At 36.3% G+C, this 13,286-nt stretch overlaps 1 protein-coding gene across 1 annotated transcript; it reads left to right on the top strand.

Moving 5' to 3' along the window:
- Positions 1-719: 719 nt before the first annotated feature.
- Positions 720-11,845, top strand: AKNAD1 (AKNA domain containing 1). The gene is made up of 6 exons (XM_008938128.1): positions 720-1,805; positions 3,836-3,969; positions 4,326-4,464; positions 5,097-5,257; positions 10,960-11,101; positions 11,726-11,845. The coding sequence occupies exons 1-6, from the start codon at positions 720-722 to the stop codon at positions 11,843-11,845; spliced, it is 1,782 nt and encodes a 593-aa protein (XP_008936376.1).
- The last annotated feature ends 1,441 nt before the right edge of the window (positions 11,846-13,286 follow it).

Here is a 13,286-nt window from a genome sequence, read left to right as displayed (position 1 = left end):
CCCCCGCCGCGCCTCGCCCCACAAGCTCCCTGCCGCCACAGACCGGCAGAGCTGCTACAGCTCCGCTCTCCGCTCCCAGCGACTGCCCGCACGGCCAAACGGCGTGTTTTATGAAGAGGAAGAGACTGCACATTATTGCAATATCATATTAATCCATTGCATTTTATCTGATGAAATAGAGTAAGAAATAAATTGGAAAAAAAGTTTGGTGTTTTTTCCCTCTGGTGCAACACCTGACGAAATGCTTTAGGTGAGTTTTAGAGTGTTAGAAATTGTATTCATACTTTTTTTTTTTTTTGAGTTTGAATTCTAGTAGTACTGTTGTCTCTTATTACCAAGAGTTTTGCCTGTGACACTAGAGCAGGATTAACAAGCAAGGACAGTTATCTGGCACTAAGCTCCATTCTGCTTTTCCCCACTGCTTTTGTCATTTGTGTCTTTATTTCTTCCCGTAGTTAATCCAGACTTGCACTACTGCAAATATAAAAATATCCATCTCAGAGGAAGGGTTCTAAGAAACCTACAGCATATACAATACAGATGTAAATCTTACTTTCATGTGTATTTAAGTATAAAATAATTACTCATACATTACAGATTTTGATCCATGGAATACTAAAAGCTCTCTCCAAAAAAAAAAAATCAGTGATAATTGATTGAACTGAACATCCAAAACAAAAATCAGAAGCAATGGTATTCATATTCTACATAAACGGGCTATGGAAACTCGAGAAAGATGCAGACCCTCACGCTGGATGAAAACCCAAATGAACAGTTCATTTCCAGATGAACTAGGCTGCATCCCAGATGGAACTGATGAGGAACAAGATGACTTACCTTATGACGGAGATGTAGGAATAACAGGTAAATACAATAATAATTCAAGTAATTTGAGTGACTGTACTTGTACACAAGATATTTTTGGTATTTTGAACTTGACCTGTTCTGAAGATAACAAAAACATAAAAGCTACAGCAAATTATGAAACTCATCTACAGCCTGAAGAATTCTGCAGTTACCACAGAGAGGCCATCGGAACGACGAGAAGTCTAATTGAACTGCCTGGAAGCGAAGCTTCATTTAAGAAGAAAGTACCTGTTGGTAGTTCTAGTAAAGCAGAGAGCAAAGAACATCTCACTAACTCAAAAATGTCCAATATCCTTTTGCGCCATTTTTCTAAGGGAGAATCAATAGGCACATGCCAGTTAATTGAATGTGAGACAATACCAGAGACATCCTTTTCTGAAAGTATCGATGACCATGTGAAAAAACCCGAGCCTTCAGAACACATCAAAGGCCCCTCAGCACATGAACAGTGGGCAACTAACTTGGAAGACCATCACTCACAAAAGCACGAGGAAGTAAATGTTGGTGATAAAAATCAAAATTCACTAAATGGAAACAGATATGCTTCAGAGAAACTAATTTCTTCTACTGGTGAGTGTGGGTGCAAGAAAGAAAACTCACAACTGATTAACGAGAATGAAGACACGCACATCTTTCAAAACATGAAAGAAGAGAGCAGACTGTTTAAGAAAACAGTTTCACCTTGTGAGCTCCAATGTGGCCAAGGTCAAGCTCACTGTTCCCTTCCTGACTTCTCTGAAGTTGCTTCAGAAGTTAAAGTACCAAAAAGAAGTGACAATATTAACTCAGTTCTTACAACTGAAGGAACAAAACCCTTCCCTATTTTGCTAAGTAAATCACTAACTGTGAACAACATTCTAGAAAATAACTATTTCAGTTCTGCTGAAGTAAAGAATCAAGGAGAAATGACCATTCCAGAACTGTTGCAACAGCTAGAGGTAAGATAGTTTACAAAATGCTTAACACTTGAGAGTGATGTTTACCATAAGAAAATATTCTGTGTCCAGTAAAGTCACATGAGCAGTTTGTGCAGACCATCTGTCAGTCTCTGCGAGTTCATCACTTCAATCAACAACTGCTTTCACAAGCAGAATTTTGTGGGACTGAATTTACAGGGACCTTTCATTACCAAATAGATAATTATTATCTGCAATTATGAAGTATCCTATTGGACTTTTAGAAAGTTCACTATAAATTATTGTTTCTAGTATTAGTTGAATTTGAATATTTACATGTAAAGTACTAAATTGAAAGGTATTTTTAAAAATACATTTTTAATATAAACACAGGCACAGTATGAAAACATCTTTGTCTTTTTTCACATCTTGACTCTCAGCTATTTATAATAGTAATTTTTGACTAGTCAGTTCTTTTAAAAAGGTTTTGTTTGATAACAGTATTTCTCTTGGTGTGGTAAGATTCTTCTAAAGTTTGTTAGGAATTAGATAATCACTTGTCTATGTCATGCTCTGCCATGGAGCTCCATTCCTAGGTTTGTATCTTGGTAAAGCATTCAAGATAACAGGTTTCAGTAGTTTTACATCTTATTCCCTGGCTGCAAACAAGATGCCAACACATCATGCTGACACCCAGGAACATATTCATCATATGAGACTGAATCCTAAGGTACAGCTCTCAAAATCTTTTTTTTTTTTCTTTGATTAATTCTCCTTTATGTTCAGGACTATGACTACTCCCCAAAACTGCTTTGTCACCTTCATCTCATACTTCCCATTTATACAAATGCTCTTTAAATTTTCATAACACAGAGTTAAGTATTTCTACAATGAGATACTATACATGTATCAAACTATAACTACAGAAAATTACATGGTACTGTTACAAGAAACGTTAACTTGTCTTATGTATTTTATTTCTAAATTTATGTCCATAAGTGTTACATACATTATTTCTATAACCAAAGTTCTCATTTTAACAGATACCTCCTCAGGCAAGTTTTCCAAATGCCAGCATTGCCATTTCCTCAGGAGGCACTGGGACATCCTCTGAAGTCTTTACATTACCTGCTCCTGCCCCTATGCAATCTGCACATGGTTTGTCTCAACCAAGTAAATAAAATGGCAGTACCTATGCAAATGACTATGTAATTTATAGCACTGTGGGACAGAAGGTCCAAGTGACTGATCTCATCTCACATTACACAGGCATACAGCGTGGAACGGCAGCCTCAGCGCTGCCAGCCGCTGGCACAGCAGCGGCACGCTCCCCAGCGCCCCACAGGCTGCCAGAACTGACACTAGGAGAAGAGAGGTCTCGAATGCTGAGAGATCAAACAGAACAACTGATGAAGAAAGTAAAGAGCTCTGTTTCAATAGATAATGTGCACTGATGCTCAAATTCTATATTTGTCATATTTGTTTTTAAAATGCCAAATAAAAGTCTGGTATTTTGTCTTGAAGGTGGAAGACTTCTCTAAGCATATGACACAAGATACATTGCTTTTACAAGACAACTATCTGGTAAATTATGTATTTTCAGTTATCTGAATGCAATTTAAATGGGTATAGAAACCATTTTCTGCCAAGATACTCCATGCTTTCCCCAGATGTTAAAAAAAAAAAAAAAACCAACTCTTTTTCTCCATCTCAGTCCTAAATTACAAGTTTAAGAGGCAAAAATGAAGGTGTTCAGTAGGTGGCTGGATTCTTAAATCTTAAGGATTACAACTTGAAGCTGTTAGTGAAAAACTTGAAGTTGTCATGTAAGCTATGAATTTTGACTTGTAGGGTATCAGTTTACACATAATGGTTTAATATTTTACTTGCACATAGAGCAGCACAAGAGTCCTACATGGCCATACATGATGCAGTCCTGTTCCAATTGAAAGCAGTACCAAAACTGTTACCAACATCACTGCAGATAGCATCTGGCTTACATACTTTAAGTAGCTATCATTATGGCTTACAAAATTATAATGTCATTATTAAATTATTTCTTATTGGTGAAGGCATTAAATCAACTGAAAAGACACCTTGATGCCTTGGAAAGGAATTACTTAAGAGCTAGAGAAGAACACCATAATTTACAGCTGCAGAACCACAAGAACAAGTCTATCAACGTTGGAGAGTTCGATCCTGAGAGGTCAGAAGATAAATGCTAAGTAGTACATCAATGTATTTTCCATATTTTGAGTATCTTACAACCATTACTTCATTTATCAGTTAGAACCTTTCTGAGGTGAAAAGTGATTTGGCCAAAATTCATCTTGGGATATATCCTGGTTATAATTCAGATATCTAATGAGAAACGCAAGGTACATTGAGATAACTAATAAGATAAATTCAAGAACTTAAAAGGGACTCAGTGAATGCCATTAATTTTATTTTTTTTCCCCCCTATGGGAAGTGTACTGTAATTCCCAACATAGTTATCACAGTATGAAATAAAATATCAGCTTCTAAAAGGTTTCATTAATTGTGTATTGCAATTTGGTTTAGAAAGGTGGAAGGGGAAATATTTAGACTTGGTATGCTGCTTGAAGACATCCAGGAACAAACGGATGACGACAGCAGAGGCAACGCATCTTCTTTGCTTACTTCCTGTGAATCTGCCCATTCATCATACTCTCTTTGTGAGGTAACTCAGTGAGTTTTATTATTTAAAGACAATTATTCTGTTTTACTGATGGAAGTCAGTGCAGCTGTACTACTGTATGGTCTCTAATAAGGGCATGATGCTTTAGATAGCATGTTTCTTCAAAGAAAGCTTTTTTTCATTAAATATTAACTTCAAAATATTTCAGTAATTTCAGCAGAAGCCCAAATATAAAAATGCAGCTACACAGAATATAGTCTCAATCCCAGCTTCAAAAGCATTTATTTCAGAGTAAGGATATATGATCAGCTACTTTTTTGGGGGGAATTAAATCACTAACTTCCTTGGAAGAAGTATTAATTCATTTGTCCACAGGTTCTTAAACTGCAGAATTACTACAAGACCAAACATTATTGTGCCATAGAAAATTAAGTTTACTGCTAAGTATGGTCATATTTTGTCCTGGATCATAAATGCACCAAAAAAGCCTTAAGTCTGATGGCTTTCTACAAATCCACAGACAAGTATCACCAAATGCTTCCACAGTGTTTTAGAAAACATTTTCTTGAAATCACAATGTAGAGATAGTCAGAAAATGCTGGCTGGTAGAAGTCACATCCTTGCAATGCAGTGACCACGTACGACGTGTCTTATGCTATGGTTATTTTGTACAGAGCTCAGTAGTTTCAAGCATTGCTGATCCTCCAGAAAGAAGAGGCACTGAAACTGCATTTCCTAACAAGAACAAGGGAGAAAAAATTCAGACAACTGATGCAATCCCACAGACCAAGGGATCTGCTTTAGAAGGTGACAAGTGCAATCTTTGTCTTCACATGTAAGTGAAAACTGAAATGGTGATTGCAGTTCTATAAAAACTTACCTAAAATAATTTGCTGAATATAGAAGATTGGGTTGTCTGGTATCTCTGAAAGCAACCAGAAAATTCCCAGAATAAAACTTTTACAGAATTCTGTAACTGCATACCTAAAAATTCCTTCCAGTCTGGCACGCCTACCTTTCTTGGTCTTACGGACCCCTGAGTATTTCTTGAGGCCAAAACACTACCCTGTTTCACTAGGAGTCGAATCATACCTTTGTATAAAATGCTTTGGAATCACACAAATTCAGATGGGAATGACTAGTCAAAGTACAGTGCCCAGGAAAGGGGGGGGGCAAAAAAAAAAAAAAAAAAAAAACACACCACACTACCACCAGTATTTCTGTGGTATTTTAAATTAAACAAGAAAAGGGTGGGATGCAGATATTTACATGACTAGCCATCAAAACTTTGTGAAACACATTTAGATACCATCTCTGCCCTCTTGGCAAGTATTTCATAGTTGTTAGTCATATCAATGAGAGAGAACAATAAAATAAAAGGTTTCTCCTTAACCAATTCAGGTTACAAAAGAGAACTGAATCGACTACCAGAAGAGAAACAGAACCTCTGGGAAAAAGAAGTCTGCTAGCAAACAAGCATTCTTCCAACATAATGGTATGAGATCCATTTCCATACTTTTTTTTAAAAAAAAAAACAAAACAACAAACTTAGATTATGTTGTGTGATCTCAAAGCCGAGTAACATTTTTTCCTTTCAGTTTTTGCACAGCATGATGGCTCAGCTTTTGAGATGTTCGAGTGTATCATAACATTGCTGAACTGGGTTCCAAAGGGGAAATTTAAGGACTCTCATTCTTGAAAATTGAAATCTGTAATAAAGTTTGCTTCTCTCAGGAAAGACAACTACATTTACTAGCCTGCCTTTATTATTTGTTCAGAAGGCAGAAACATACAAGCAATTGCTTTTCCCATAATATTTAAGCCAGTGAGAGAATTTATATATACACTAATCCTTCTCCAAGCAACAAGAAAGTCTGCCTTGAAATCCAACTTCAGTCAAAAGTGCTCATATTTTGTCCAGTCTTCTCTACCACTAGAAACTTAAGTAGATAAACTTAATTGTAGAGTTGTTCACAACTAAAAGCGATGAAGTGATAAGCAAATGACGCCACTGCTTACACTATGCCACTGCTTACACTATCCTGTTTGATATGTAACTACAGCTACAGGTATATAAACTATCATCCATAAATTTGTTTTGCTTTCTGGGTGCAACAGAGACTCCTTTCACCGGAGGAAAAATACACTGTTGAGGATCTTCCATCCCACAGTCAGGGTATATTACATCAAAAATGTAACGCTGATGAAGAAAGTATGAAAGGGTAAGTGTGTGACATGTTTTGGCTAGTCACAGATGGAGTTTTCTCCAGCAACGTGAGCAGATCTGTGCATGAATGACAGCATGCCTCTATACTGGAGACTACATAAAACACTGAATAATATATAAAATTGAAAGCATGCTCTGTTTTCAAGTTTATCACCAGTTAAACAATTAAGGTATGTGATAGACCACAACCAGAAAATTGTAAAACACCAATTTTATAAAAGACAGAATTATATTCATATTACAGACTAGTCCATCTTAGTGAACTAGTAGAAGGTTTACAGCCCTTAAGTGGCTCAGAGTTATATAGTGTATTAAGAGAAGAGGCTTTGTCTTTGTTCCCTATTCAGTGATGCAGTAAACTCACCTGGCTTCTTTTTTCTCTGTGGTTATATAGCAGAAGTTAGCTTTCCTGGTCATTATTTTCATGAGAGGGTGGAAAATTTTCCAAATACATTTGATGATACTCTGTGCCCTAAGTTGAAAATCCATGTCAAATGACACAAATGGGAAACTTTGTTCTTGTTCTGTCAGAAGACATCTCAAATATTCCTCTAATTATCTAAAGGCATTAAAATTAAAGCCTTAATAGTTTCAGTTACTAAGAAACAGTATGATACTTACTACTGATAATATTTGATGCGGCATATGTTAACATATATAGAAATACATAGGATTTTGTACTACTGTGCTATTCAAAGACGTGATTATCAAGACCTACCTTTAAGTATCTGGTTTAGCATCTTTTAACAGCTCTGGTAAGTCAGGGTCCTTTTGTCAGGATGTGTCCTTTAACTAAAGGGACTGTTATTTCATTATTTGTTAAATTTTAATTTAAGCTTCTACTTATCACCTTTACAAATAATTGATGCAGGTAGAGTTCTTTCTACAACTAAACCTGATTCCTCCTCAGCTAAGAAGTAGTCAAACATCCATATAATATGCTTATAAGGTTCATCATAAAGGTATCAAGATACAACTAAAATATCATTCTGTTTTCATGCTCAAAGAAATACAAACGTCCAGAAAATGCAAACTGGAACATGTTCACTCATCATTCAGAAAAAAACAACGGATTTATCGGATACCAACCTGAGTAAGTAGCAATGGCATACAGAGGCCTACTACTGCTGCTGCCTACTACTGAATCCTGTTAAGGAACACATTCCCATCCCATCTCAGCAGCATGAAAATTGTTTTGTAGTTTTAACGTATGTCACTGCTTAGCATAGCACACGACACTAAGAATAAAAAGTAGACTGAAGAGGACACCAAGTCAAATTCTCTGTGGAAGTCTCAGTGACAGACCAAGACACAAGAGAAGCAGCAGTAGAATTTCTAGCAGTCTAGGCAAACACTGGAACAGTTTGCCCTAGAGAGGCTGTGGCACCTCACCCTTGGAGACAGTCAGAACTTAACTGGACAGTGTCCTAAGCAACTTCATCTCAGCTGGTCCTGCATTGACAGGGCATTGTGCCAAATGATCTCCAAAGTCCTATCAAACCTGAATTACTCTATAATTCTAACTGGCATTTTTGTATAAATTTCCTCCTCATGTGCATTTATTTCACATCCTAGAATGAGACTCCGAACTTGGCAACTGAAATATTTCACATCAGCATTTCCCGTTTTAGTTTTTGGAATCAATTTTCTTATTCTGCATGAAAAGAGAGGAAAAAAGTTTTCCTAATCTCTGATCAAGTCAGGGTTGACACAGACTGGAAATATTCTCCTTCCTTAGTCCAGCTCCTAATAATATAATTTTAATCATGTACTTTCACCAAACCCAAACTAGAGCCCACCTAGGCTACTGTGAGCTGGTTAAGTCATCTGTCAAGTCATTCAAGACTCCAGCTCTTAGGAGTTCACTAAGAATATGTTGGGATTTATTTCTTTTTCTCAATTTTATCTTTCCACTGCAGAATACTCTGAAGCTGTTAGTATCCAATTAAAAAAAAAAAAAAAAGCTTGATCTGTCCTAGATTCAGTTTTAAGTTCAAATATGTAGGTTATCCTTACCTTTGGTCTATCTTTTGTCCTTGGCTTCTCTGATATCCTTTCAAATTAAATACAAATGTACTGGGGGCATTATTGTTAGTACTGGTTTGTTTAAATAGCTAAAGCAGTACCATACTAGATCCTCCCAAATTCTCTTGTCACATTCCTCTTTAGCTGCATTGTTTTTGCAACACTTCCACTTGTAGAAATTTTAACCTTCAAAACAAGACCCTAAGGGGAGGGATATGGAGAGGTTACTTTTTTAACTTTTTTTAACTTAAAAAAACCCAAACCTTTTTAGGACTGGAAACAACCACCACCAAAGGAAAAACAGAACAAAACAGAAAAAAGAAAAAAAGCCACACCACAAACTCCCAAATAATCAATATTTGAGACTTATGGTAAGGGCTGAAAGCCAATCTTTAAAGTTCCACCACTACCTGTAAAACGGAGGAAAAAGTACTTTGTCACACTGCAGTAGTGTTGATGGCAGCAAAACCTTCAGAAATTATAGTGCTGAAAGCCAAATAATTACCCATATACACAGGCCCAAACTTCTAATATTTCAGATCTTTTTAATATATCGGGGATTTTAGGCAGTGATTCAGAAGACGTCTCAGCCTGTGATTCTTACAACAATTCACAAGGCAAGGAACTTGTGAATTGGGAGACTGAAAGTTACAAAACATTCAATATGAGATTATGTGGCAAGAGAAAAGGTGATGGGAAAAAATACCAAAATCTACACAAAAATATTGTTTATAGTATTTGCTTTCTAAACAACACATCTTTGTTTTCAGGACACCTCAGAGGAAGCAGAAATCAATTTAGACTCAGGGATTACAAAGAGTCTGTTCAGTCTTGTGCCCTATCTGGAAATGAAAGCTCCATTTCATCCTGTAAGTATGATGTATTACTGATTTAATTACCAATCACAGGCTAGATTTTAAGGGACAAAAAGCCAAAAATTAAAGTGTTTAACATCTAGCTTTTAAAGCCACCTATCTGAGATTCCTCTCTATACCACAGGGGAAAGTTCCATGCAGACTAATATAATTTTTCAACAGTAGAAAGAAGTATAAATTAGCTACTTCTGTATATAAATACTGTAAAAGTATAAATTTAAGTAGCATTATGTATTATTATTATTATGAAAGTCCAATTATTCTACACCTACCCCTGCAGTCTTTCACTGTATGAAATGGAATATAAAACCGCATACCGTTTGCCACAAAACAAAATTCAACAAACCGTGAAAGGTTAATCTGTCCTCATTTGCAATAAATCTTTAACATATTCAAGTTTTATTAAGCAGTGCTGTAATTACTTGATTTTTTTATTTATGATAAACAGATAAAAACATTAAATACATTAAAAAAAAAAAAATTACTTTTTTTGTGGCTCTTGTTTTAAACATGGTGTCAATGACTCCAGCTTATTCACAGAAGAGAATCTCCACTCAAAAGGCTCAAAAAAATAGACAGTCACATGAACTTGTAAACAGACTTTCTGAAAGGTAAGCTGTAGCAATAATTATACATAGTACAACAGGAAATGCCATTATTGTAGACTCAGCAAGGAAAGAAAAAAAAAAAAAAAATCACCTGTATCCTACGCAGGAAGGATATTTTATCTTTCACAGTGCAGGCTGTATGTTAGAATTTTACTCGTTAGTGAAATGAAAATATTTACCCTAAAAGCAAGTGTAATTCTTCAGTCTTTCTAATTTAATGAAGAGTAAACATATGACTTTTTTTTAACTACTAAATGTGTCACCTAAACTCACTAAGAGGATGTTCCCATTCACAGATTCAAAAGCAGCTCTGTATTATTCAACATGCAATTGTTTACTACCAGCTATTTCTTTAAAAGTAACAGTCCTGGTTTTAACTGTTGTTAACATTTGGTAACACTGGGAGTCTGAGAAGTGGATTCTTAAGCATAGCACAGACTAGGCTGAAACTCAGACAAATTTTGTTACCATAGTTTTTGACAGCATTACCCAACAGCAGTAATAGCCTGGAAGCACAGCAGCTGAGAATTAACGACAGACTACTCTGAGATAGTCACAGCACCAAGAATGTGATGCTATTAGATGAGATTTCCCGACTCTGCATCCTGGAATGTTTTGTGTTTTACTGCAATACAGATGTAACAAATTACGAAGGATTGTGATTTACAATTAAATTTCACAGCGAGCAGAACTTCTCATTCACTTGCAACTGAGTAAGCTATGAAGGCATTTAATTAAAAGTTTAGAAATTCTTTTGCTTACTAAAATCATTTGCAGCTTATTCTATATATTTTATCTTTAGGCAAAACTCTGAGGCTGTCAAAACCTGCTACTCAAGCACACAGGATATCCTTTCACATCAATGCTTACCCAGCAAGAAGTCTGCCCAAAGCAAATCTGCAATCAACATCAGAAACAGAAATGTTGATGATTCTCCTGCAAATGTAAGACTTTTGAGTGAAAATTAAAAGCCACACAACTATCTCGGGAAGAGCACATCACCATTTTATGGCATTGCTGAACATGCCATTCTTAGCAAGTATACAATCTAAGCATGTCTAATCCATTTGAGGGTAAGACAGGAGAGAATTAAAAAAAACTATTTTAGCTTATATATTAGTTTATTATTTTATATGAGTATCCTATGGACTCTTTACGCAACTTAGTCCCCGTACAGATAGTGAAAAGGAGCACTAGATTTTGTATCTGGAATTACATTTCATGTACCAAAACAAAAGAATGTCACCCTAGCCATACAAACCACCATCAAAACAAGAAGAAAACCTCCTCAGTACCAGAAGCACACACCATACTGGGGCTGCTACTTCAGAAAGCTGTAAATATCCCTCAGTTCAAAAAAAACTATGCAGTCAAAAGAGAAACCAGTAACAGATCATTCCAGCTTGAAACCTGGAGCAGTCTATCAACACAACTCAGAATTTTTACTCAACATGTATTCAGAATGAAAATGCCACACAGAGCCTTAATTAAACATCACTTTCTATTCTATACCTATGTAAACACTTGCCTTCAGTATTAATAAGGCTGTATTTTATTAATCCCAACAGATTTTAAGTTCTACTCTGGATCATGCCATACAGACAGCGAACAGTTTGAAGAAAGCTACAGAGCGAATGGTACAAGTAGTTTCAAAAGATCTAGCTAAAGTGAAAAGAAAACAGCTTTAATTACTCAGTTTCAAATGTTGTACTGTTCTGCTAGATACTGAAGTATCTATCTCTGCAAATATAAAGTGATAAACACAAAGATCATAAAGTCAGCTAGCTGACTTTGCCAGCTGTTCTATAACTATCAGCACTAAACTAAACCAGAGCATTCCACATGTTTACACTCAGTCTCAGAACTGGAAAACAAATTACCAGTTCTACTCCAAGTCTTTAGTATGTTGTACCCTGTCACTGTGTACAGCTACCTTCTACAAGCATTCACTTAATAAAAACTGGCTCAAACAAGCAAGTTTAACTTTTTGACTTTTGGCTTCTCCCCATCCCCAAATAAGAGATTAAATTTGTCATTACTACGTACATTTTCTTCCCACACCTTAACAGCAGCTGCTTAAGCACATCGGCCAAGGGAAACAGCCTCTGCACCTGAGACATCTGTAAGCATGCTAACATACCAAGTCATAGTTCACACGTGTAATTATTTTGTTTTTAGATTGTCCTATATTAAGAGTTGTTTTTAAGATACTTCCTTGGATGTCTCAGTAACTGAGTAATACCATTTGTTGTTTACATAGCCTTAACAATTAAATTGTCTGTTCCTTCAATATGCTGTCCTTACCTTGTCAGACACATCTGGCTTTGGGATTTCAACTGATGGTTAAGTAGTTGGAAAATTTTAAAATACTGTAGAAATATTAGGTCAAGAAAAGTAATAAATAGTTTTCAGAAGGAAAATACAACTGCAGTGATTAAAAGCAGGCAGCAGTTAACAGCCTTATACTATCAGAGGGAAAAACACACCAATAAACTCAAAACCAGCAAAGTATCAGCATCACTGCAGCAATTCCAAAGTAGATAGGGACTAATGGAAATCATCCCTTCAAGTGAGAACTGGCAGTGCATTGCTTAAAAAGGACAGTCAATTTCAAGCAAGGCTGAGTGGTTTCATCACTTGCTAGAGCGTAGATACTCCAGCCTGTCCACACAAGCACAACAGCTAAACTTGCACCACTGCGGCACAGTGCACCAGTGAGGGACCAGGCTAAGACAAACCCTTCTGTCAGGCCCTCTTCCACACTTCAGAGCCAGCACCACCATTAACCTTCCTTTTCTCCCCTAGGAGAAAATAACATACCTTGATTTGCCTCTGCTTATTATGAATGTTTTTGCTTTATTTGGCTTAAGAAAACAGCACAGGATAGCAGAAGGCTCGCTCTCTTGTGCTAGGTTAATGCTTGCACTGTCTCTGTAATTACTTTGTAAGTGAATTTAATAGCTGAAGTAATTGCTGTAGGCTTCCTAGATCCAATTAAAAAGAAAAATTAATCTCTTCCACAGATATCTTTCAAAACCACAACACCTAGACCTTTTGTTTGTCCTGGGTCACCATCTGAACTGCCCTGGGCCTTACAGAAAATGCCCAAGAAAGAAAATACTTAAAATG

The sequence above is a fragment of the Merops nubicus genome, unplaced genomic scaffold (genome assembly GCF_000691845.1).
Source record: "Merops nubicus isolate BGI_N331 unplaced genomic scaffold, ASM69184v1 scaffold45703, whole genome shotgun sequence".
Taxonomy (NCBI): domain Eukaryota; kingdom Metazoa; phylum Chordata; class Aves; order Coraciiformes; family Meropidae; genus Merops; species Merops nubicus.
The sequence above is the reverse complement of the archived record's forward strand: the minus strand, read 5'-3'. Positions and strand labels throughout refer to the sequence as shown.